General features: G+C 44.8%; 2 protein-coding genes and 1 long non-coding RNA gene across 3 annotated transcripts in view; all 3 read right to left on the bottom strand.

Moving 5' to 3' along the window:
* Nucleotides 1–2,421: 2,421 nt before the first annotated feature.
* Nucleotides 2,422–18,738, bottom strand: LOC115383358 (uncharacterized). Its single transcript, XM_030085547.1, has 5 exons — nt 18,687–18,738; nt 18,222–18,569; nt 18,030–18,128; nt 2,705–2,739; nt 2,422–2,628 (listed from the first exon to the last, which is right to left on the bottom strand). The coding sequence occupies exons 1-5, from the start codon at nt 18,727–18,729 to the stop codon at nt 2,506–2,508; spliced, it is 648 nt and encodes a 215-aa protein (XP_029941407.1). The 5' UTR covers nt 18,730–18,738; the 3' UTR covers nt 2,422–2,505.
* Nucleotides 9,135–11,146, bottom strand: LOC115383400 (uncharacterized). The gene is made up of 4 exons (XR_003930667.1): nt 10,176–11,146; nt 9,709–10,056; nt 9,518–9,628; nt 9,135–9,326 (listed from the first exon to the last, which is right to left on the bottom strand). It is a non-coding gene; the product is annotated as an uncharacterized LOC115383400 (long non-coding RNA).
* Nucleotides 18,739–25,001: 6,263 nt separating the features above from the next.
* Nucleotides 25,002–27,027, bottom strand: part of LOC115383351 (uncharacterized) — a 33,970-nt gene continuing 31,944 nt past the window's right edge. Inside the window, exons 4-5 of the mRNA XM_030085534.1 lie at nt 25,329–25,363; nt 25,002–25,252 (exon numbers count right to left, since the gene is read on the bottom strand). Coding sequence (XP_029941394.1) covers nt 25,130–25,252; nt 25,329–25,363 — 158 coding nt within the window. The 3' untranslated portion in view covers nt 25,002–25,129. The remainder of the gene's footprint in view (nt 25,253–25,328; nt 25,364–27,027) is intronic.

Raw genomic sequence — 27,027 nt, 5'->3', positions numbered from 1 at the left:
ACACCCGCCAAAACCCGGAAAAGCTCATTTTCGAGATTTTAAAAACCCGATAAAGACCGCTGGGTTACTCCTTTTCAAACTCGAAAGTGCCGCCTTGTAAACAGATAACGAGTTAAGGGACATTGTTTTTTGTTCTGCGCAAGCTCCCATCCGCAATGAATCATGGTCTTTTGAGTCCAGCAACGAGTAGGCGCGAAACTCACCACACTTTTGTCCGTGTGAGGCTTCCGTAACGCACGATACGAACTGTTATTCTGAGCGGGCACATCGCACATGCTTCCTTCTGAAAGTTGGCGACTTGTACGGCCTGCAGAAAAATCATGTACAACAGAACAATTGTTCTGTCTGCGTTCCGTCTACAGAACGGAGTCACCGCAGCAGCGTCTGCCTCTGCAGACCAGTGGAGGAGGTTGCCAGATCTGTCAATCTAGGCCGTAAAAACATCTGAAACTTGAAGAAAGCAGCCCAAACCCCCATCTTGGTTGAAAATGCACGTTAAAACCGTATTTGTATGTATGATTAAAAAAACACGTCATAAACACATAATCATTTCATCAACCCGTCCAACGTGTTCAATGAAGAAGCTTGCTTTGGCGGAAACTCCACCCAATCTGGCAACACAAAGCCGCTCCGGTCATAGCTGTTTTGTTTTGAGAACAGCATGACATGCGCCGTGGTTTGGAAAGGGAGATACCGATTGAATGCGCTGACTTGTAAACGAGGTAACCATCTGTCTGTTACAGCATGTAAACGGGGTTTTCCTAATGTTTCAGAAACCCAGATATTGACCTGAACCCAAATTTTAGCTGCATGTAATAGGGGTGTAACGGTACACAAAAGCCACGGTACGGTATGTACCTCGGTGTAAGGGTCACGGTTCGGTACGTTTTTCGGTACAGTGGGGAAAAAGTAAAAAAAGCTCACAAATGTACCAGAACATTTTTCCCAAGCTTTCCCACGCGACACATTATTGGCCCAGTTTGCATGGTGTTTTTTCAATCCGATTGTAAACAATAGTATTAAACGCCAGTGTATTCATGTACAGCATACAAAGCATCCATGCGCACAAAGTCTCACGAGGAACTTGCAGGTCTTCCTCTCTGCAGCAGCAGTCCTCAGCGCCAAGCAGAGAGTTTTTATCTGCTGATATCTGCTCAAATAATGTCCCAAAATCTCCATGATATGCTGCTGAAGGAGCGGCTGCTCCCCTGACCGCAGCACCGCCGCGCGGAGCAGCACGTCTCGGTGTGAGCTCTGCGCCGCATGCCGATGTTTCGAATTATCTGGTGCCCGTGTTAACTTGTGACCAATAATGACTGAAACATCTAGTCGTTCTGGCGAACGTCGGTTATCGACAGTTACAGTAAGTGTATACGTTTAAAGTCTTTTGTGAGTCTTACTTTAACAACTGCTGTAATCAGCATGTGTTTACACAGACCTCCGCTGTCATTCGTTAACACGGGAACCAGTTAATCCATAACACCAGCCGGCGATCGCTCGTATTCTGCTATAGAGCTCTTTATACAACTCGCTGTTGCGCGATTTGGTTCCATCTCGCCTCTCCAATGTTTTTTATGTCGGGGTTTTGTATTAAAAAAGTGTTTTTCCACCACCGTGGCGTTCTCTGCTGGTTTTTTGACTGTGCTGCTTCCTGTTTACTGGCACGTCACACGTCACTCCGTATGAGGGAACGCACGCGGAACAAATACTCTCCTGTTTAATCCGCTCCGCCACATGCTGCAGCTCTCATTCCGCTTGTACTTTCTTCTTTGTTTGTTCATGTTTGGACCTGCTTGTTCTACTTCTTCTTCTTCTGTGATAATGATGGTTGCCGGCAGCTTTTAGGCTCATTACCGCCATCTAAGGTTGGAATTTTTTTTTTTTTTTTTACTCACTGGTGTATTCGTCGTGTGATTGTGTGTGCCGAACCGTGACCCCCGTACCGTGACGGTACGGGACGAATACAAATACCGTTACACTCCTAGCATGTAAACGTAGTGATAGTGATCCACTTTGAAAGCATTATTGTCATCCTCTCTGGTGAAATGTAACCAAGCTTTCAGGCGTTTGTGCTGCTGTGTGTGTGACCACAGTGGAAAATGTTTCTGTGGGTAGAGTGTAGTTCATTTATATTTAGCATGCAAATGTAGACAAACAAGTGCAACAATATATGCACAAAACATCCAGATGTAAATGGACATGCATTTGTGGGATGACAGCAGAACTGATGAATGACTTTTTTTCAATGTTTTTCTGCCAAAGTCTAAAAGCTTTGATAAGACTTATAGCCTGAAAGCAGAGTTGCAATGAGAAATAATCTAGAAAACTAAGATATTTTCTCTGTTTGATTTAAATCACCAACAATGAACAGGAGTTGCACAGTTAAAATCAACATTTTCTTTATTGACAGGTTACATATTGTTTTGGAGACAGGACTACAGAGCAAACCTCCACCAACAGGTAAGATTTTCTCTCTGAACTTGCTGCTCTGGTGGCTTCATAGCTTTATCTTGTAGCAGCGTACACCACATGTGTCTCCCGCTCTCGCTCAGCTGTTTGCCTTCTTCCACGGTTTGTTCTGTGCTCGAAACTCACTGCTGCATAGTTCAGGCCATCAGACTCCTGACTCTGTGAATAAAAGCATTGGCAGTTGCTCATCTGATATAAGATCACTCATCATAAGCTCCAGTGTAAATCAAATTACCTGAGTGTTCTGAGAAGTCAGTCTCTTATCTTGAGCTGAAAGACCAACGGTACATCTCTCAGAGATTTGGACTGAATTCTGGCACTACAAGTTAGAATGAAAACAAGAGAAGTACCTGTGTGAAAGCTTCTGATTTTGAAAACCAAGGCAACGATGACCACGAGCAGGAAAACGATCAAACCTCCCAGGAGCATGTAGGTTGAGCTCTGTGAATCAGGAAGCGTTTCTACAACAAAGACATCAAGACCGACATGCTTTTGTTTGAATTCAGCTTGAAAATGATTTAACACTGTAGAGGATTCTCACCTTGTATCTTTAAATAGGTGCGATTTAAGATGTCCACGCTTCTGTTTATGTTATGTCCACAGAAGTACAGGCCGACGTCTGATAAATCCACTGGTTTGATGTTCAGGAAGACGTGACTGTTGTTGGAAGTCATTGTGAATCTTCCATTTTGAAATCCAGCATAGAGCGTTACGTTGCCATCAGAGCTGAGCATAGATGAGATGTGACGGATTCTGGATTCAGTGTTGGTCAGCCTGCACCAGAAAACGTGAGCGATCATTGAGAGACTAGTGAAGTTGGAGCACAGCATTGTGACGTCTTCACCAGGCAGAACCTCAACGGTGCGAAAATCACCAAAGGAGGAAGAGATCCAACCTGCAACAAACAAGTTTTGCTGTTGAAAAGCTCAGTAAGTTCATTCTGTGGACACACAGAAGGAAAGTTTGAAATTTGTTGTGTGTAGTTGAAGTCAATAAAAGTGGATGTACTCACAGAATATAGAAAGTAAAGCTGAGATCAGGGTCAGGGTCTCCATCATTCCGACACTGAGATGTTTGTGACTGATCTGACCGAAGTCTCTCTGACAGTGACTTCCGTATAAAGAGGTGGGGTCGTCTCTGGGTGTCAGGTTGTGTGGGCGCTTCTACGGAAATGGAGACCCTAAAAGAACAGGACAGAATTATCATTTCTGATAATTCTTCTGATAAACTACAAAAATCTTTTCACCAAAAGATAAGTTGTGTGTCTGTCGAACGTAGCAACATATCTTGACACAATAATTTCAGTCAGATCAATATAAATCCTTCCAGACCATCCTGAAGAAATCCTAAAGCAACTTACCTGACAGGTGCTAATGGAGTTCTTGTCAAGAAAGTTTGGATAATAATGTATTGGTTTTATATAGCGCTTTTCTGGACACTCAACATTGCATTATTCATTCATTCCATACTGGGTGGTGGTAAGCTACTATTGTAGCCACAGCTGCCCTGGGGGAGACTGATAGAAGTGAGGCTGCCAATCTGCGCCATCGGCCCCTCCGACCATTCACTCTCACAACTTTCGTACATAGGCAAGGTGGGTGAAGTGTCTTGCCCAAGGTCACAACGACAGCTTTACACCCGCGGGAGCAGGGATCGAACCGCCAACCTTCCAGTTATAAGACGACCTGCTCTACCATCTGAGCTTCTGTCGCCCTGTGGATGTGCATTACAGCACAGCTGGATCTGAAGCTGAACCCGCTGCTGTGAGCTGACATGGTTTAAGATGTGCAGCTTCCAGAGCAACATGCTGGAGACATGAACTCTGTTCACCAGTGTTTGGCTTCACTGTGATGCTTTCAATCAATCAGTAAATGTTCTTCCTTCATGGTGATCTGGGAAACTCCATCAAACAAAAGATATTGTGACTTCAGAGAATCCAGGAGACTGAAACAGAGAGCAGAGTCACTGACTTCACTCTGTCTTCCTGCTTCAAGGCAACAAAAACTCAACAGAAGTGTTGTTCTGTCAGATGTGTCATGAAGACATCGCGATGGCAACAGGAAACAGCAAATTTTCACCAGCAATTAAAAAAAACTCACTGGACACCATTGTGTGGCTTAACAAATACAGTTTTTTGCATTATGAAAACTATGTAACATGTTGATTCCCAGTAAATGAAAAACATTTCGTTTAGGATTTTAAAAGACAGGAGAGAAACATGTGAATCGTGCAGCTTGAGTTGCATGTGGTCGAACTGCAGAGACCTTTCTGTGGCTTCTGCTGTGTCTGATAGGTTGCACTCACCACAGAGCAAAATGATGGGGAAGGAGAGAGCAATAATTAAACTGTGTTGGTCATTCACATTGACATGTAAACATAAAGGAAGAGAAGATAAACTTGTAAATTCAGCAGAAGTTGTTACCATTTTTCAATGATGTTTGTGGTTGTTGACACTTTGGTTTGTCATTGCGTTATCTACTCAGACACTTGTCGGCTGATCAAAGCTTGCTGCAGCAGGAGAATTTGTTCTCATACCACTACTTCCTGTATCTTCCTCCCTGACAGGCCAATTCATCCTTCCTGTTTGTGTTTGTCTGTCCAAACATCTAAGCAGAGCCACTGCAAGTCATTTGGAGGCCCTCAGCACAACTGCTTTAAGAGCCCCCACTTACAAAATATGAGGCCAGAGTCAGTTTGATTTGCTAAAGTCGCTGGGCCTACAACGGCCTACAGTACGAGGTGGTTCCCTCGCAAGACACACACACACACACACACACACACACACACACACACACACACACACACACACACACACACACACACACACATATACACACACACACCACATCCTCCACCACCACCACCACCTCACAGGGATCAGAACTGAGTTGTGGGAGCTCCTGAAGTATCAGCAGGAACAACTTAACCAGATGTCGCAGACTGTAGCTTCTAAAAAGCAGCGGTCTAAAAAGTTGCTCTGATGAACCCTCCTCAGAACAGGCTGTTTCTGAGCCTGCTTCCCAGTATGCACTTGAGCGCGTCTGTCCACACCCACTCTCACAAACACATACGCTGAGGCTGAATAAATCACACTTAGATCGGTGTCTCTGTGTGGTGACGGTCTCTGAATCTTTAATCCCGAGACAAAGCTCCAGTCTGAAACATCAAGATAAACTTCACACATGGAAGTAAAAGCTGTCAAAACTGTGGGTTTGTTCATTTCCATCACTTACTGAGGAAACAGAGAAGCAAAGACACCGTCAAGATCACGCTCCTCATTGTGCAGGTGACACTGAGTCTGTGATGGTTGCAGCTGTGAGTTTCAGAAGAAGGAAGTGAGTTGTTTTTTACTTGGTGTGTTTTTAAATAAACACTTATCAGTAGTGATCTGGTGAGAGGAGGTCCAAACCAAACATGGCGAGTTGGTGACGCTGTGGGACTCAGTGAGGTCTCTGAACCAGGGGATGAGCAGGCTGTTGAGGAAAACAACAGGATGAAGGAGTCCAGTTCAATTTAATTAAATTTTATTTTCATAATCCTTTCAAGACACTTTTACAGAGGAAACCCAACAACCCACCCCAGTGTGTGGCGTTTCCAGAGGGAGGGTAGAAGGAAGAGGGAACCAAACTTTACTGGCCCCGTGGTCTTACACCCCTTCCCTCAGCTTATCACACATAAGAGGTGTTATATCCAGTGCAAGAGAAGGTTCTCACCATTGTGCTACCAGTGGCGCCCTCCTCCAGGACGATGAGAGTGGTTGGGCCTCCATGGTGTCAGAATCGTGGTCCTCATCAGCGGCTCGGAGCTCACTGAGGAAGGCAGTATGACTTGATGCAGACTGCTATGTGTGTGGCCTTAGAGTGTCTGCAGCCATCTTGGTCTGCTCCTGCGAGGTGAGGTGGCCCTCCTCTACGTTTGCTGTTCCTCCTTCAGGAGATTTTGTTTGCCAGCAACATGCTGTTGTTCCGCTTACCATTCAGGCGACCCTGAGCTGTGAGTCCTGTCAGCGCTCTTCTGGGGGCTGGAGGGGCTGGAGGGGCAGAGACTGACATCCCGAGGCCTGCTGTCATTACTCTCCTAAAGGAGGTGGTTGAAAAGATCCGCCTTTGGTACCAAGTGGCATAGTTGCTGGAAGCTCAGGGTGTCGCAGCAGCACCTCCTGGCCCTGGCCTGTGGATAGACAGGATTTCCTGTCGAGGGTGTCCCATTGGGTGTGACCCCAGTCCACCAAGAGACTGTCACCACAGATGCCAGTCTCTCAAGGTGTGGCAGTACAAGGCAGCACAGATCACATCAGTGTGCTGTAGCTGCAAGCAGTACATCTGGCCCTTAAACACTTCTTAGCCATACCTGAGGGGAAGGCACATACTCGTATGGTCAAACTATACGCAATAGCCATCTTCCACATCAACCACCAGGGCAGCACCAGGCCTGGTTGTTAAAGGCCTCCCAGCAACTTAGGCTGCGACCCGTCTGACCAGCCTATTGGTTCTGTATCTGCAAGGACCTGAACCCGCTAGCAAACTCCCTCTTCCATCAGAGTTCTCCCCCAGGACAGAAGTGGTGTCTCCACCCAGGGGTGGTGCACACAATTAGGGGTGTTTTTTTGTTGGAAGGCGTTGCCTCAGAGGAACCGACCCACTGTCTACTTGGTTTTCCCTGAGGGGAACCACCAGCCTCTGGGCCAAGGCGCACTTGCACACCCTTGGTGAAAGGGCCTCCAATATGCCTCTTGGCTGCTCTCTCTGATTGGACAGACACACCAGAGAATTCTGCAGGAGGGCCACATTTCCTTGATGAATATGGACCCTCCCAACAGGTCTGACTTACTGCCGGCAATGCAGACAAGACTCCTACTGCGGTCATACAGAGACCGGACGGCCCTTAACAACGGGCCCCGGACTCCGTATTCCTGAAGCACCCCCCACAAAACACCACTAGGGACGCTGTTGAACGCCGTCTCCAAGTCCACAAAACACATGTGAACTGGTCGGGCGAACTCCCACGAACCCTCAAGCACTCTGTGGAGGGTCTAGAGCTGGTCCAGTGTTCCACGACCAGGACGAAAACCGCATTGTTCCTCTTGGATCTGAGGTTCGACGATCGGTCGAACCCTCCCCACCAGTACCCCGGAAAAGACTTTCCACGGGAGGCTGAGGAGTGTGATCCCCCTATAGTTGGAGCACACCCTCCGGTCCCCCTTTTAAAAAAGGACCACTACTGTCTGCCAATCCAGAGGCACCGTCCCCGACCGCCACGCGATGTTGCAGAGACGTGTCAACCAAGACAATCCCTGCGCATCCAGAGACTTAAATTACTCCGGGGAAATCTCATCCACCCCCGGTGCCTTGCCACCGAGGAGCTTACCAACCACCTCGGTCACTTCAGCTTGGGTGATGGACGAGTCCACCTCTGAGACCTCAGCCTCTGTTTCCTCCACGGAAGACGTGGCAACGGGATTGAGGAGGTCCTCAAAGTATTTCTTCCACTGTCCAACAATCCCCAGTTGAGGTCAGCAGCTCCTCCTCCACAATAAACAGTGTTAGCGGAGACCTGCTTTCCCCTCCTGAGGCGCCGAACGGTTTGCCATAATTTCTTTGAGGCCGACCAGTAGTCCTCCTCCATGGCCTCCCCGAACTCCTCCCAGACCGCAGATTTTGCCTTCAAAACCGCTCGGACAGTTCGCTTGGCCTGCCGATACCTGTCAGCTGCTTCTGGAGTCCCATGAGCCAACAAGGCTTGATAGGACTCCTTCTTCAGCTGGACGGCAGCCCTTACTTCCTGTCTCCACCAACGGGTTCGGGGGTTGCCGCCACGGCAGCACCGGAGACCTTACGACCACAGCTCCGGGCAGCTGCTTCGACAATGGAGGTAGCGAACATGGTCCACTGAACTCAATGTCCCCAACCTCCCTCGGGACATGAGAGAAGCTCTCCCGGAGGTGGGAGTTGAAAACCCTGCTGACAGAGGGTTCCACCAGATGTTCCCAGCAGATCCTCATAATACGTTTGGGTCTGCCAAGTCTGTCCGGTTTCCTCCTCCACCGTCGTGACACAGGTTAGTTTTACCCTACTGATCATGTGTTGTTGCAATAGTAATCCTAACAACACAACAAAAAGAAATAGTGGCACCACAATCAAAAAATTTGCAGATTGAATTAAAGATACAATACTAGACTACATGTTTAGTCATGTTTTAATGTGTTAACGTTGGTAATATTGGTAATATTTCCTCAGTAACATGAAACATCCACTTTGAAAGCATTATTGTCATCCTTTCTGGTGAAATGTACCCAAGCTTTCAGGCGTTAGTGCTGCTGTGTGTGACCACAGTGGAAAATGTGTCTGTGGGTAGAGTGTGGCTTGTTTATATTTAGCATGCAAATGTAGACAAACAAGTGCAACAATATATGCACAAAACATCCAGGTGTAAATGGACATGCATTTGTGAGATGAGCAGCAGAATCGATGAATGATTTGCTCAATGTTCTCTGGCAAAGTCTAAAAGCTTTGACAAGACTTAAAGCCAGAAAGCAGAGTTGCAATGAGAAATAATCTAGAAAACTCAGATATTCTCTCTGTTTGATTTAAATCACCAACAATGAAAGAAGGAGTTGCACAGTGAAAATCAACATTTTCTTTATTAAAAGGTTACATATTGTTTTGGAGACAGGACTACAGAGAAACCTCCAACAACAGGTAAGATTTCCTCTCTGAACTTGCTGCTCTGGTGGCTTCATGGCTTTATCTTGTAGCAGCATACACTACATGTGGCTCCCGCTCTGTCTCAGCTGTTTGCCTTGGTCCACATTTTGTTCTGTGCTGGAAACTCACTGCTGCACAGTTCAGGCCATCAGACTGTGAATGAAAGCATTTGCAGTTGTTCATCTGATATAAGATCACTCATCATAAGCTCCAGTGTAAATCAAATTATTTGAGTGTTCTGAGAAGTCAGTGTGTTATTTTGAGCTGAAAGACCAACGGTACATCTCTCAGAGATTTGGACTGAATTCTGGCACTACAAGTTAGAATGAAAACAAGAGAAGTACCTGTGAGAAGGCTTCTGATTTTGAAAACCAAGGCAACGATGACCACGATCAGGAAAACGATCAAACCTCCCAGGAGCATGTAGGTTGAGTTCTGTGAATCAGGAAGCGTTTCTGCAACAAAGACATCCAACTGGCATGCTTTTGTTTAGAATTCAGCTTTAAAATGATTTCACACTACAGACGATTCTCACCTTGCATCTTTAAATAGGTGTGATTGAAGATGTCCATGCCACTGTTTATTTTATGTCCACAGAAGTACAGGCCGACGTCTGATAAATCCACTTGTTTGATGTTCAGGAAGATGTGACTGTTGTTGGAAGTCATTGTGAATCTTCCATTTTGAAATCCCGCATGGAGCGTTGCATCACTATCAGAGCTGAACATAGCTGAGATGGAACTGATGCTGGATTCATTGTTGGTCAGCCTGTACCAAACAAGAGGAGTGATCTTATTGGTGAAGTTGGAGCACAGCATTGTGACTTCTTCACCAGGCAGAACCTCGACGGTGCGAAAATCACCAACGGAGGAAGAGATCCAACCTGCAACAAACAAGTTTTGCTGTTGAAAAGTTCAGTAAGTTCATCCTGTGGACAAACAGAAGGAAAGTTTGAAGTTTGTTGTATTTTTAGTTGAAGTTAATAAAAGTGGATGTACTCACAGAATATAGAAAGTAAAGCTGAGATCAGGGTCAGGGTCTCCATCGTTCCTACACTGAGATGTTTGTAGCTGATCTGACTGAAGTCTCTCTGACAGTGACTTCCGTATGAAGAGGTGGGGTCGTCTCTGGGTGTCAGGTTGTGTGGGCGCTTCTACGGAAATGGAGACTCTAAAAGAACAGGACAGAATTATCATGTCTGATAATTCTTCTGAGAAACTAAAAAAATCTTTTCACCAAAAGATAAGTTGTGTGTCTGTCTTTTTTAACGTAGCAACACATCTTGACACAACCATTTCAGTCAGATCAATATAAATCCTGCCAGACCGTCCTGAAGAAATCCTAAAGCAACTTACCTGACAGGTGCTAATGGAGTTATTGTCACAGTGACATTTAAACATAAGGGGAGAGAAGATAAGCTTGTAACTTCAGCAGAAGTGGATACCATCTCTCACAAGGTTGAGAGTTTTTATTAGATGTCTCAAGTCACGTGATGTTTGTGGTTGTTGACACTTTTAGTTGTCATTGAGACATGCTAGCTGACCAGAGCTTCAATTGTAGCATGAGAATATATTTGCTCTCATACCAGATAGTGCAGCCACTTCCTGTCTCTCCCTCCCTCACAGACTGATTTTTTGTTCCGTTTTGTTTGTCTGTCCAGACATCTAAGATCCCCTTCTCTTCACGTATTGGATATCTCATTGTGTTTGAAGGATGAAAATGAACTAAGACTAAAACATGAAAAGATCTTTATGACAGAAGGGTGATTTCAGTTCTCCACATAGAAGTAGCAAGGGAAGTGAGCAAGCAATACTTATGAAATATTAGGAACAGCAAAATATACTTGAAAAGCAAAAACGATAATCAATCCCTGAATCCATCCATGCATCCATTATTTACGGCTCCTCTGGGACCGGGTCACGGGGACAGCAGTCTAAGCAGGGATGCCCAGACTTCCTGGTCCTCAGACTCTTCCTCCAGCTCTTCCTGGAGGATCCTGAAGCGTTCCCAGGGCAGGTGAGAGACACAGTCTCTCCAGTGTGTCCACTCAACCACCCTATGAAGGAAGATCATTTCAGCTGCTTGTATCCAGGATCTTGTCCTTTCAGTCATGACCCAAAGCTCATGACCATAGGTGAGGGTGGGAACGTAGATTGACCGGTAAATAGAGAGCTTTGCCTTTCGGCTCATCTGCACTGCAGCCGCTGCACTGATCCTCCTGTCAATCTCCCCTCCATCTTTCCCCCACTTGTGAACAAAACTCTAAGATACTTGAACTCCTCCACTTGGACCAGGGTCTCTCTGCCGACCTGGAGGAGGCAGACCACCTTCTTCTGGTGATGGACGTGGAGGTGCTGATCCTCACCCCCACTGCTTCACCCCATTGCTGCAAATTGCCCCAGTGCATGATGGTCCAGGTTTGATGAAGCCAACAGGACAACATCATCTGCCAAAAGCAGCCCCTGGCTGCACCCAGAAATTCTGTCCTTAAAAATTCTGAACAGAACCGGTGTCAAACGGCAGACCTGCTTTCCTGAGGCGCTGGACGGTTTGCCAGAATTTCTTTGAGGCTGATCAACAGTCCTCCTCCATGGACTCTCTGAACTACTTCCAGAACTGAGGTTTTGCCTCCACAACAACTTGCGTTGCAGTTTGCTTAGCCTGCTGGTACCTGTCAGCTACTTCTGGAGTCCCACGAGCCAACTTGACTTAATAGGACTCCTTCTTCAGCTTGACGGCAGCCCTTACTTCCTGTGTTCACAACCGGGTTCGGGAGCTTTCTTCAACAACATAAATTATGTCTTCCCAGTGTCTGCATTGCTGAGTTGGGCCTCCTCCGGATGCAAGGATTCTTTTTTCAATATTATTTATTCAGAAATTTTCAAATGAAATTGTCAACACATATAAACACAATGGTCACATTATAAGAATCAGTTGCACAATGCCTGATTTAAAAACTATAGTGCATCACACCTAATACAAACAGTGGAAAGGCAATAGGGGAAACAACAGAGCAATATTATGCAACCAGACCTTAAAAAAAGGGAAAATGAATAAAAAAAATAATTTAAAGAAATACAATAATTTGCACAAAAGAAGAAACACGGTATAAATAATATTTGTTAATTTATATCTGTTATTAATTATATCTATCCTAAATTTATATTTAAATATTTAATTCTTCTATGCATGGTTGGGCTTTGTAAATTCTCACATTTCACGTTTGTATTCTATTTATATTTATTTTCTTTTGCTGCTGTAACACTGCAATTTCCCCCTGTGGGACAAATAAAGGACTTTCAATTTCAAGTTCAATAAACTTTGTATTGAGACTTTGCAGGGAGCATCTAATTTTTTCCCGTTTCAAAAAGGTGAAGACATCCTTAATCCACCTGGTGTGGGAGGAAGGGTGGAGGCTCTTCCAAGGCATCAAGATTGCACATCTTGCTATCAAAGTGAGGAAGGCTATAAAATCAGCAAAATGGGAGGGCAGTATCTGGTCAGAAGGTCAGACCCCAAACAGGCCAACCAGTGGAGAGGGAAGAATGGTGACAGGTGTGACGGCAGAGAGTAAAGCAAATCCAGATTCCCAATACTGGAACAGTGCTGGGCAGGTCCAAAACATGTGTGCAAGACTAGTTGGTCCTGTGTGGCATCGATTACAGTTAGGATCGATATCGATACCAGGATGTATGTGAGCTCATTTACTTTTAGACGAATGGGCTCTATGAAGTACTTTTCATTGTAAGACTCTATGGCAGCACAAATGGAGGAAGTATGAAGACATTTCAGAGCTGTCTGCCACTGTACATACACAGGAGGAAACAGCCTCGCCTCCAGCTTATCAACAGAAATTCAAACGTAATTAATTTTAGACTTAAATGGGACATATGATGCTATTATTCAGTCACGACATATAGGTCTCAGAAGCCCAAAAACATAGCATTTAAGTTTGTTTGCTCCAAATTAATCCTTTGTTCAGAGTTTCAGCGGTCTAAAAAGTCGCTCTGACGAGCCCTCCTCAGAACAGGCTGTTTCTGAGCCTGCTTCCCAGTATGCACTTGAACGCATCTGGCCACACCCACTCTCTCACAAACACACACACATGCTGGGGCTGAATAAATCACACTCAGGTCTGTGTCTCCGTGTGGTGACGGTCTTCTGTCACAGCTGCATCATCTAGATCATCCTCGCCTCGCCTCTGTGAATCAGGACATTCACGTCAGCACAGACACTACGCCATGCTCGCCATTGCTGCACAGAGTTAACGCACCAGAGATACACTTGAATTGGTAGAGATGAAAGAGAAAAGCAGCCTAAATACCTGGTGATATGGATTCTGGTACGAATCGCCACGACCTGCCGTGAATAAAAAATATTTAATATCATGTATTGGTACTGGCGAATTTTCCTGTTGTTGTTTTCTATGGAAAAAAATTTCATTTGAGAAAAAAAAAAAGCACCTTTTTGGAGTCTTTTCATCCCAACAACCAGGTAAATGATGGCCATCATGAGGAGAACAGTCACAGCAATCCGGAACCCAATCGGCAAGTAATTTAATGTGCTGAACCCTTAAAGAAAAGAGCTTTTTAGCACAACATTCAGTGCTGTTTGTGGTTGAATCATGACAGAAGTTAAAAAAGGAAGAGGATGTGATGAATGGAACGTGTAAAACTTGGATTTGTGTCATTATGAGGTTCTGCAAAATGAAATGAGGATTCTTACCGTGAACTTCTAAATGTGTTGCTTCAATAATTACAGGACTCCTTGAAATGTAGTATCCACAGAAGTACAGTCCAGAGTCCGATACGTTCACTGTCTTGATGGTCAGAAATACCACAGACATGTTGGAGCTCATTACAAATTTCTCTTTTGGAAATCCTTCACCGTTCTTAATGTCCTCTTGTGATTCGAACATGGAGGCGATATGGTAGAGATGTGATGTATTGGTCACTCTAAACCAGGTTATTTGTACAGGAATAGAGGAAAAGTTGGAGCAGAGCAGTTTGACGTCTTCACCAGACTGCGCCTCCACAGACCGAATCTTTAATCCTGAGACAAGGCTCAAGTCTGAAACATCAAGATAAACCTCAGACATGGAAGTAAAAGCTGTCAAAACTGTGGGTTTGTTCATTTCCATCACTTACCGAGGAAACAGAGAAGCAAAGACGCCGTCAAGATCACGCTCCTCATTGTGCAGGTGACACTGAGTCTGTGATGGTTGCAGCTGTGAGTTTCAGAAGAAGGAAGTGGGTCGTTTTCTACTCGGTGTGTTTTTAAATGAACACTTAACAGAAGTGATCTGGTGAGAGGAGGTCCAAACCAAACATGGTGAGTTGGAGACGCTGTGGGACTCAGCGAGGTCTCTGAACCAGGGGATGAGCTGGCTGTTGAGGAAAACAAGAGGATGAGGGGGTTCAATTCAGCTTAATTTTATTTTATTTTCAAAGTCCTTTCAAGACACTTTTACAGAGGAAACCCAACAACCCACCCCCAGCGTCTCCAGAGGGAGGGTAGAAGGAAGAGGGAACCAAACTTTACTGGCCCCGTGGTCTTACACCCCTTCCCTCAGCTTATCACACATAAGAGGTGTTATATCCAGTGCAAGAGAAGGTTCTCACCATTGTGCTACCAGTGGTGCCCTCCTCCAGGACGATGAGAGTGGTTGGGCCTCCATGGTGTCAGAATCGTGGTCCTCATCAGCGGCTCGGAGCTCACTGAGGAAGGCAGTATGACTCGATGCAGACTGCTATGTGTGCTGCCTTAGAGTGTCTGCAGCCATCTTGGTCTGCTCCTGCGAGGTGAGGTGGCCCTCCTCTACGTTTGCGGCTCCTCTTTCAGGGGATTTTATTTGCCAGCAACATGCTGTTGTTCCGCTTACCATTCAGATGACCCTGAGCTGTGAGTCCTGTCAGCGCTCTTCTGGGGGCTGGAGGGGCTGGAGGGGCAGAGACTGACATCCTGAGGCCTGCCGTCATTACACTCCTGAAGGAGGTGGTTGAAAAGATCCGCCTTGGGTACCAAGTGGCATAGTTGCTGGAAGCTCAGGGTGTCGCAGCAGCACCTCCTGGCCCTGGCCTGTGGATAGACAGGATTTCCTGTCGAGGGTGTCCCATTGGATGTGACCCCAGTCCACCAAGAGACTGTCACCACGGATGCTAGTCTCTCGAGGTGTGGCAGTGCAGGGCAGCGCAGATCACATCAGTGTGCTGTAGCTGCAAGCAGTACATCTGGCCCTTAAATGCATCTTGGCCATACCTAAGGGGTATTGAACATTTCCTTGATGAATATGGACCCTCCTCTCACTGATTTTCTTACTGTCAGTTTTAGTTTAACCAGTAATGTTAGTCACTGTAACTGTGGTGAGGTGGTTGAAGCTCTGTACTTGAAGTCTTGAACTGAGCTGTCTTTCACACCAACTTCATGCAAATATGTGCAACTGTCACATGGCACCCTCCCAAACACAGCATTTATCAATTACAAAGACGAGTGCAGGAAAGCCAAACCAACATGCACATTTCATTTATGTAGTTGCATAAGTTTAGCGCCTAACCAACAAACAGAAATAAAAAAAATAACAATGTTATAGTGGCACCACACCCAAAGAATTTGAAGATTGAATTTAAGATACATTCCAAGATTACATATTTAGTCATGTTTTAAAGCTAGGGTCGGCGATTGGAAAACTAGCATGTATTTGAATGTAGCATCTCCCAAACGCTCCGCCTAGCTCCCAACCCCATTTGAGGAGCTCCCGTTGGCATTGAACACGGAAGCGCCGCGCACGGACGGAGTTTGTGATCGCCTCCAATGTTATTAACCTTTCTGACTGCCCGCACACAACACGCACAGGAGTGCAGCGTGCCCGCTCCGCTTCGTTCTATTTTTCACGTGAGCCACGTGCGCCCAGAGCGCCTTGGCAACGCGCGCGTGCACTGAACCAGGGCGAGTGCACACCATTGAAATGTACGCGCAGGGGGCTGGTAGAACGGCGAAGGGATTTCATTGATTCCTTAAGAGCGGTCTACGCCTTAGGATTGGTTGGAGTTTTTACTGTCCAGTGGCCGCTACAGTTGTCAGATTTTTTCTGCACCTTTTTCCGTCCACATAATGTATTGACTTCTCCCAGGGGGCAAGGAGCATTTCACTCAGTATGACAAAAAGTGCTTTTGGACAACATTGCCTATCCTAGCTTTAATGTGCTAACGTTGGTAATATTGGTAGTATTTCCTCAGTTTGATGAAACATCGACTACGTTTACATGCAGCTAATATTCGGGTTCAGGTGAATATCTGGGTTTCTGAAACATTAGGAAAACCCCGTTTACATGCTTTAACAGACAGAGAGTTACCCCGTTTACAAGTCAGCACATTCAATCGGGATCTCCCTTTCCAAACCACGGCACACGTCATATAAATAAATGAATCGTGTTCTGAAAAAAAAACAGCTCTGACCGGAGCGGCTTTGTGTTGCCAGATTGTATGGGGTTTCGGCCAAAGCAAGCTTCTTTTTTGAACACGTCGGATGAGTTGATGAAATTATTATGGGTTTATGACGTGTTTTTTTTATCATACAAATACAGTTTTAACGTGCATTTTCAACCGTGATGGGGGTTTGGACTGCTTTCTACGGGTTTCATATTGTTTTCGGGCTAGATCGACAGATCTGGCAACCTCCTCCAGTGGACTGCAGAGGCAGTGCTGCGGGGATTCCGTTCTGTAGACGGAACATAGACAGAACGGCTGTTCTGTTGTACATGATTTTTCTGCAAGCCATATAAATCGCCGACTTTCAGAAGGAAGCATGTGCGATGTGCGCACTCAGAATAGCAGTTCGTATCGTGCGTTACGGAAGCCTCACACGGACAACAGTGTGGTGAGTTTCGCACCTACTCGTTGCTGGACTCAAAAGACCATGATTCATTGCTGATGGGGCATGCGCAGAACCAAAAACAATGTCCCTTAACTCGTTATCTGTTTGCACAGCGGCACTTTTGGGTTTGAAAAGGAGTAACCCAGCGGTCTTTTTCGAGTTTTTAAAATCTCGAAAATTAGCTTTTTTGGGTTTTTGCGGGTGTTTACATGGCCACGCGCTATAGGGTTATTGCCAACATTCGAGTTTGAAAAGGTTTATTGGCTGCATGTAAACATAGTGATCCACTTTGAAAGCATTATTGTCGTCCTCTCAGGTGAAATGTAACCAAGCTTTCAGGCGTTAGTGCTGCTGTGTGTGACCACAGTGGAAAATGTTTCTGTGGGTAGAGTGTGGTTCATTTATATTTAGCATGCAAATGTAGTCAAAAAAGTGCAACAATATATGCACAAAACATCCAGATGTAAATGGACATGCATTTGTGGGATGAGCAGCAGAATTGATGCATGATTTGATTTAAATCACCAACAATAAACAGGAGTTACACAGTGAAAATCAACATTTTCTTTATTAAAAGGTTACATATTGTTTTGGAGACAGGACTACAGAGCAAACCTCCACCAACAGGTAAGATTTTCTCTCTGAACTTGCTGCTCTGCTGGCTTCATGGCTTTATCTTGTAGCAGCATACACCACATGTGTCTCCAACTCTCTCATGGCTGTTCTCCTTCTTCCACGGTTTGTTCTGGGCTGGAAACTCACTGCTGCATAGTTCAGGCCATCAGACTCCTGACTCTGTGAATGAAAGCATTTGCAGTTGCTCATCTGATATAAGATCACTCATCATCAGCTCCAGTGTAAATCAAATTACCTGAGTGTTCTCAGAACTCAGTGTCTTATCTTGAGCTGAAAGACCAACGGTACATCTCTGAGATTTGGACTAAATCTTGATATGACAAGTTAGAATGAAAACAAGAGAAGTACCTGTGTGAAAGCTTCTGATTTTGAAAACCAAGGCAACGATGACCACGATCAGGAAAACGATTAAACCTCCCAGGAGCATGTAGGTTGAGTTCAGTGAATCTGGAAGCGTTTCGACAACAAAGACATCAAAACCGAAATGCTTTTGTTCAGAATTCAGCTTGAAAATGATCTAACACTGTAGAGGATTCTCACCTTGCATCTTTAAATAGGTGTGATCGAAGATGTCCATGCCGTTGTTTCTGTAACGTCTACAGAAGTACAGGCCAAAGTCTGATAAATCCACTGGTTTGATGTTCAGGAAGACATGACTGTTGTTGGAAGTCATTGTGAATCTTCCATTTTTAAAACCAGTATAGAGCGTTGCGTTGCCATCAGAGCTGAGCATAGATGAGATGGAACTGATGTTGGATCCAGTGTTGGCCAACCTGTACCAGAAAATGCGAGTGAACAGATCGGTGAAGTTGGAGCACAGCATTGTGACTTCTTCACCAGGCAGAACCTCGACGGTCCGAAAATCACCAACGGAGGAAGAGATCCAACCTGCAACAAACAAGTTTTGCTGTTGAAAAGCTCAGTAAGTTCATTCTGTGGACAAACAGAAGGAAAGTTTGAAGTTTGTTGTATTTAGTTGAAGTCAATAAAAGTGGATGTACTCACAGAACATAGAAAGTAAAGCTGAGATCAGGGTCAGGGTCTCCATCGCTCCTACACTGAGATGTTTGTGACTGATCTGACTGAAGTCTCTCTGACAGTGACTTCCGTATCAAGAGGTGGGGTCGTCTCTGGGTGTCAGGTTGTGAGGGCGCTTCTACGGAAATGAAGACCCTAAAAGAACAGGATGGAATTATGACTGATAAAAATAAAAAATGTTTTCTCCAAAAGATCAATTGTGTGTCTACAGAAGGTGTGTTGGTCAGTTTGTGTAGTCGATCATGAGGAACTCCATCAGATGTGCAAATACTGAGACATGGACACTATACTTTCTACTTTATGGAGAACTTGATTCTTTTATCATTAGTGTAGGTGAAACTAACACTGAGACGCTCATTTAGTTTTCTAGCGTAGCAACACATCTTGACTCAACCATTTCAGTAAGATGCTAACGGTGCTAATGGAGTTATCGTCAACAAAGTTTGGATGTGCATCACAGCACAGCTGGATCTGAAGCTGAACCCGCTGCTGTGAGCTGACATGGTTTCAGATGTGCAGCTTCCAGAGCAACATGCTGGAGACATGAACTCTGTTCACCAGTGTTTGGCTTCACTGTGATGCCTTCAATCAGTCAGTAAATGTTCTTCCTTCATGGTGATCTGGGAAACTCCATTAAACAAAAGATACTGTGACTTCAGAGAATCCAGGAGACTGAAACAGAGAGCAGAGTCACTGACTTCACTCTGCCTTCCTGCTTCAAGGCAGCAAAAACTCAGCAGAAGTGTTGTTCTGTCAGATGTGTCATGAAGGCATCGCGATGACAACAGGAAACAACAAATTTTCACAGCATTTAAAAAAACTGACCAGACACCATTGTGTGGCTTAATAAAGGTTTTTTGCATTATGAAAAGTATGTAACATGTTGATTCCCAGTAAATAAAAACCATTTCGTTTGGGATTTTACAAGACAGGAGTCAAGATGTGTGAATTGTGCAGCTTGAGTTGCATGTGGTCGGCCTGCAGAGACCTTTCTGTGGCTTCTGCTGTGTCTGATAGGTTTTTCTCACCACAAAGGAAAATGATGGGGGAGGAGGGAGCAAGAACTACAGTGTGTTGGTCATTCACATTGACATGTAAACATAAAGGAAGAGAAGATAAACTTGTAAGTTTTGCAGAAGTTGTTACCATTTTTCAAGACTTGTAGTTGAGAGTTTCTTTAAAAAGTCTAAAGAATTTAATCATGTGATGTTTGTGGTTGTTGACACTTGTCATGGCGTTATCTAATCAGAGACATGTTGGCTGATCGAAACTGCAATTGGAGCATGAGAATATATTTGCTCTCATACCAGATTGTGCAGCCACTTCCTGTCTCTCCCTCCCTGACAGACTGATTCGTTGTTCCGTTTTGTGTTTGTCTGTCCAGACATCTAAGATCCCCTTCTCTTCACGTATTAGATATCTCATTGTGTTTGAAAGTTGAAAATGAACTCGGACTAAAAATGAAAAGATCTTTACAGAAGGTTGATTTCAGTCCTCTACATAGAAGTAGCAAGGGAAGTGAGTAAGTAGTACTTTTAAAACACGAGGAACAACAAAATATACTTGAAAAACAGAAATTTTTCGGCCGAAAGAAAAAAATCACTGAAACAACTCAGCCGAAAATAATTGGTGATGACGTGGCGGTAATGCTACAAGCAGTGGTTGCCAACCGCTGTAAAAATCAAGAAGAAGAATTGGTGATGACGCAATCAAACGGCGCAATCAAACGGCGCCGTCAGAAACACGGGAGGAGGGCTGTGTGGTAAGTGCTAACATGTCTGCAGTGTGGACATATTTCACAGTCTCAGAGACAAACCAGCAGATAGCTATTTGCAAAATGTGCAAAACTCAAATCTCAAGAGGAGGTGGATCTACAAAAACTTTCTCCACGTCAGGATTGATTTACCATCGAAAATCCAAACACCCCGATCTCCACTCTGAATATGAGAAGACTACGACACAAAAAAGGAAAATGCAACTGAGCACACCCACTCCATCTGTAGCGGAGGTTTTCGAAAAGGCAAGAAAGTTCTCCAGCGAGTCAACCAAAGCAAAGGGCATAACACAAAAAATTATGGAGTTTATCACCTCGGATGATCAGCCATTCTCTGTCGTAGAAGACGTTGGATTTCTTAGGCTGATAGATCACATTGAGTCCGGTTATGCTGTGCCAAGCAGACGACAATTATCAGACGTGTGTTTACCTGAGTTGTACAATGTTGTTGCAACTCACATCCATCAGCTTCTAGCGTCAGATATCGCAGCCATCAGTTTCACTACCGACATTTGGAGCTCAGACGTTAGCCTCACCAGTATGTTCAGTTTAACAGCGCAGTGGATCGACACAGAATTCAAGCTACAAAAGATTTTGCTCCATTCACAAGAGTTTAAAGGGTCACACACAGCAGCAGCCATTTCTGATGCATTCACCAATATGTTCGACACCTGGCAGATCGACCGATCTAAAGTGCATGCCATAGTCTGTGACAATGCAAAAAATATGGCAAAAGCGATACAAGACAGCGAGCTGAAAGGAATACGGTGCATGGCCCACACACTCCAACTGGCTGTAAAGGACGACATATTGTCTCAGCGCAGCGTGCAAGACGTGTTGGCTATTGGCAGAAAAATAGTTGGCCACTTTAAACATTCTCAGCTGGCCTACTCCAACTTACAGTCTATACGAGATCAGTAGGAGGAGCACAAACAAAACTGTTCCAACAAGATGTGAGTACACGCTGGAATAGTAGCTCCTACATGTTGGAGAGCCTCTTCGCGCAAAAGCGTGTCTTGGCTGCCTACAGCGCAGACTACGAGCTCCACACGACAGTCTCTTAACACCAGTGGGTCTTAATAGAAAACATTCTCTCTGTCCTTGCGCCATTTGAGCAGCTAACAAAAGAAATCAGCTCTTCTAATGCATCAGTCGCAGATGTTATCCCGTTAATTACAGCACTGAAGCGTTTACTAGGTAAAGAAGTTGAAACAGACCAAGGGGTGAATAAGATGAAAAGTACACTCGTCGAGTCAGTCACCAGAGAGCTATGATCTGCACTTCATCGCTACTGTACTTGACCCACGCTACAAGGACCATTACTTAGACGTGGGAAAACAGCGCACAGAAGAAATGATCCAGGCTGAGATGGACGCTGACAACAACCCACCAGGAGTTGCACCAACCCAGAGCGCAGGAGGGGAGCGGAGCGCAGAGAAAAAGACTCGTCTGTCTGGACCAGATCCATGGCTGGCACCTTCGTTGTCTGATATGTTCACGGAGATCATGCAAGAGAGTGTCCCAAACAGGTAGGTCATTTCGGTGTAGAATCTGTGATGCTCTAAGCTTCCTGTTTAGTTCTACTCGTTATCATTAAACAATTAAGTTGGATGATTTTTCTCGGAATAATTCTAGTAGATATTGTTAAAGGATGTTGTCTAGTGCTTTTCGTGGGTGTAAAACAACAGGAAAAGTTGAATTTATGATGAAAATAAATAGCAAACGTTTTGAATCATAACAGTTAAGTTAATACATTTCATTTGTAATGCACCTTACATTTCACTTTGAAATCTCAAAGTGCCATGGAAACGATGCTCACATTCCTTTATGGGCTACATAACTAGCATCAGGAATACTGTGGATATGTGGCTGATTATTTCATTTTTCTGCTACAGTTTTTTTTTTTTTTTTGATAAAAATGTTAATGCATATCCCTCCTCCTGTGGACTAACCGCCTGCAGTGAGACTATGGGGGTTTGGTGCTATGGGAACTGGGTGGCAGCTCTCAAAAAGGGACTGCTATCCCCGCAACCCAGTCATGGAAAAATCGAGATGTAAATGAAATGAAATGTTAATGCATGGCCCTTTCTCTATCTTTCTCAAATGTCAGGCAGCCAACCAGCTCAACCGCTCAACAGTTAGATGGATATCTATCTGAACATATTTTACTGTCACTCAGTTCCTGTACCTTACTATTTTACACGAGTGGGATCAATTTTATGTCAGTGCTGAATAAATATTTTCATACTTTTGTTATTAATATATTGCAATGTCTTGATTTCAATTAGGTTAAATGCCACAGACAGGAACTTTTCCTGTCCTGTCCTACCTAATTGGATGCAGTGATTAATCCGATGAACCTGATCATCCCTGAAGAATCTCTCTGAGGAATATAGACTCATAATTATTCATTTCTTTCGGTCTTTCGGCTTTCGGTTTTCGGCTTTAGTTTCCTCATTTTTTGGCTTCGGTTTTGGCCAAGAATTTTCATTTCGGTGCATCCCTATGAAAAACAACAACGATGATCCATCCCTGAATCCATCCATGCATCCATGATTTACGGCTCCTCTGGGACCGGGTCTTGGGGGCAGCAATCTAAGCAGGGATGCCCAGACTTTCTTGTCTCCAGACTCTTCCTCCAGCTATTCCTGGAGAATCCCAAGGCGTTCCCAGGGCAGGTGAGAGACACAGTCTCTCCAGCGTGTCCTGGGTCTTCCCCGGGATCTCCTCCCAGTGGGACATGCCTGGAACTCCTCCCCAGAGAGGCTTCCAGGAGGCATTCTTAAATAGATACCCGAGCCTCCTCAGCTGGCTCCTCTCGATGTGGAGGAGTAGCGGCTCTACTCCGAGCTCCTCCCTGGTGACTGGAGCGCCCAGCCACCCTACGGAGGAAGCTCATTTCACCTGCTTGTATCCGGGATCTTGTCCTTTCGGTCATGACCCAAAGCTCATGATCATAGGTGAGGGTGGCAACGTAGATTGACCGGTAAATCGAGAGCTCTTCCTTTCGGTTCAGCTCCTTCTTCACCACAATGGACCAATACAAAGACTGCATCACTGCAGCCACTGCACCGATCCGCCTGTCAATGTTGCGCTGCATTCGCCCCCCACTCATGAACAAGACCCCAAGATATTTAAACTCCTCCACTTGGGCCAGAGTGTCTCTGCCAACCTGGAGAGTTCAGACCACCTTCTTCTGTTCAAGGACTGTGGCCTTGGACGTGCAGGTGCTGATCCTCACCCCCATTGCTTCACCCCATTGCTGCAAATTGCCCCAGTGCATGATGGTCCAGGTTTGATGAAGCCAACAGGACAACATCATCTGCAAAAAGCAGAGATGAAATCCTGTGGACCCTGAACCGGACCGCCTCTAGCCCCTGGCTATGTCAAGAAATTCTGTCCTTAAAAATGATGAACAGAACCGGTGACAAAAAGCAGCCCTGCTTTCTTGAGGTGCCGGATGGTTTGCCAGAATTTCTTTGAGGCTGATCAATAGTCCTCCTCCATGGCCTCTCCGAACTCCCACCAGCCTCCAGTTTTTGCCTCCACAACCACTCGGGCTGCAGTTCGCTTGGCCTGCCGCTTCCTGTCAGCTGCTTCGGGAGTCCCATGAGCCAACAAGGCTCGATAGGACTCCTTCTTCAGCTTGACGGCAGCCCTTACTTCCGGTGTCCACCACTGGGTTCGGGGGTTGCCGCCACGACAGGCACCGGAGACCTTACGACCACAGCTCCGAGCAGCTGCTTCGACAATGGAGGTAGCGAACATGGTCCACTCGCACTCAATGTCCCCAGCCTCCCTCGGGACATGAGAGAAGCTCTCCCGGAGGTGGGAGTTGAAAACCCTGCTGACAGAGGGTTCCACCAGACGTTCCCAGCAGACCCTCACAATACGTTTGGGTCTGCCAAGTCTGTCCGGTTTCCTCCTCCACCGTCGTGACACAGGTTAGTTTTACCCTACTGATCATGTGTTGTTGCAATAGTAATCCTAACAACACAACAAAAAGAAATAAAAAAAAAAATAACAATGTGACAGTGGCACCACAATCAAAGAATTTGCAGATTGAATTAAAGATACAATACTAGACTAAATGTTTAGTCATGTTTTAATGTTTAATGTGCTAACATTGGTAATATTGGTAGTATTTCCTGAGTTTGATGAAATATCCTCTCAGGTGAAATGTATCCAAGCTTTCACGTGTTAGTGCTGCTGTGTGTGACCACAGTGGAAAATGTTTCTGTGAGTAGAGTGTGGTTCATTTATATTTAGCATGCAAATGTAGACAAACAAGTGCAACAATATATGCACAAAACATCCAGGTGTAAATGGACATGCATTTGTGAGATGAGCAGCAGAATCGATGAATGATTTGCTCAATGTTCTCTGGCAAAGTCTGAAAGCTTTGATAAGATTTGTAGCCAGAAAGCAGAGTTGCAGTGAGAAATAATCTAGAAAACTCAAATATTCTCTCTGTCTTTGATTTAAATCACCAACAATGAAAGGAGTTGCACAGTGAAAATCAACATTTTCTTTATTAAAAGGTTACATATTGTTTTGGAGACAGGACTACAGAGCAAACCTCCACCAACAGGTAAGATTTTCTCTCTGAACTTGCTGCTCTGCTGGCTTCATGGCTTTATCTTGTAGCAGCATACACCACATGTGGCTCCAGCTCTCTCTCAGCTGTTTGCCTTCTTCCACGGTTTGTTCTGGGCTGGAAACTCACTGCTGCATAGTTCAGGCCATCAGACTCCTGACTCTGTGAATGAAAGCATTGGCAGTTGCTCATCTGATATAAGATCACTCAGCATAAGCTCCAATGTAAATCAAATTACCTGAGTGTTCTGAGAAATCAGTGTCTTATCTTGAGCTGAAAGACCAACAGTACATCTGTCTGAGATTTGAACTGAATCTTGATCTTACAAGTTAGAGTGAAACAAGAGAAATACCTGTGTGAAAGCTTTTGATTTTGAAAACCAAGGCAATGATGACCACGATCAGAAAAACGATTAAACCTCCCAGGAGCATGTAGGTTGAGTTCTGTGAATCCGGAAGTGTTTCTACAACAATGACATCAAGACCGACATGCTTTTGTTCAGAATTCTGCTCGAAAACGATGTAACACTGTAGAGGATTCTCACCTTGCGACTTTAAATAGGTGCGATTGAAGATGTCCACGCCGCTGTTTATGTTTTGTCCACAGAAGTACAGGCCGAAGTCTGATAAATCCACTGGTTTGATGTTCAGGAAGATGTGACTGTTGTTGGAAGCCATTGTGAATCTTCCATTTTGAAATCCAGTGTAGAGCGTTGCGTTGCTATCAGAGCTGAGCATAGATGAGATGGAACTGATTCTGGATTCAGTGTTGGCCAACCTGTACCAGACAACAGGAATGAACAGACTGGTGAGGTTGGAGCACAGCATTGTGGCTTCTTCACCAGGCAGAACCTCGACGGTGCGAAAATCACCAACAGAGGAAGAGATCCAACCTGCAACAAACAAGTTTTGCTGTTGAAAAGCTCAGTAAGTTCATTCTGTGGACAATCAGAGGAAAGTTTGAAGTTTGTTGTATTTGGTTGAAGTCAATAAAAGTGGATGTACTCACAGAACATAGAAAGTAAAGCTGAGATCAGGGTCAGGGTCTCCATCGTTCCTACACTGAGATGTTTGTGACTGATCTGACTGAAGTCTCTCTGACAGTGACTTCCGTATGAAGAGGTGAGGTCGTCTCTGGGTGTCAGGTTGTGTGGGCGCTTCTACGGAAATGGAGACCCTAAAAGAAAAGGATAGAATTATCATGTCTGATAATTCTTCTGAAAAACTACAAAAATCTTTTCACCAAAAGATAAGTTGTGTGTCTGTCTATTGTAACGTAGCAACACGTCTTGACACAACCATTTCAGTCAGATCAATATAAATCCTGCCAAACCATCCTGAAGAAATCCTAAAACACCTTACCTGACTGGTGCTAATGGAGTTATTGTCAAGAAAGTTTGGATGTGCATCACAGCACAGCTGGATCTGAAGCTGAACCCGCTGCTGTGAGCTGACATGGTTTAAGATGTGCAGCTTTTAGAGCAGCATGCTGGAGACATGAACTCTTTTCATCAGTGTTTGGCTTCACTGTGATGCTTTCAATCAATCAGTAAATGTTCTTCCTTCATGGTGATCCGGGAAACTCCATTAAACAAAAGATATTGTGACTTCAGAGAATCCAGGAGACTGAAACAGAGAGCAGAGTCATTGACTTCACTCTGCCTTCCTGCTTCAAGGCAGCAAAAACTCAGCAGAAGTTTTGTTCTGTCAGATGTGTCATGAAGGCATCGCGATGACAACAGGAAACACAACAAATTTTTAACCAGTATTTAAAAAGAACTGACTGAACACCGGCTGTATGCATAAAGATATAGTTGTGGTTGCAGTAAAGTTGTGTGGCTTAACAAATATAGTTGTTTTGCATTAGGAAAAGTATGCAACATGCTGATTGTCAGTCAGTCAATACGATTTTGTACATCATTTCAAATGACAGGAGCG

This window comes from Salarias fasciatus, chromosome 3 (assembly GCF_902148845.1).
Source record: "Salarias fasciatus chromosome 3, fSalaFa1.1, whole genome shotgun sequence".
NCBI lineage: Eukaryota > Metazoa > Chordata > Actinopteri > Blenniiformes > Blenniidae > Salarias > Salarias fasciatus.
Note: the sequence above shows the minus strand (reverse complement) of the source record. Positions and strands in the feature narration are given on the sequence as shown.

Coding starts and splice junctions, on each gene's coding strand:
- LOC115383358 (XM_030085547.1), bottom strand. CDS start 18,729: ATGGAGACCCTGACCCTGATCTCAGCTTTACTTTCTATGTTCT. Junction 18,570..18,686: donor AGCTTTACTTTCTATGTTCT/GTGAGTACATCC, acceptor TGTTTGTTGCAG/GTTGGATCTCTTCCTCCGTT. Junction 2,629..2,704: donor TGACTTCTCAGAACACTCAG/GTAATTTGATTT, acceptor TTTTATTCACAG/AGTCAGGAGTCTGATGGCCT.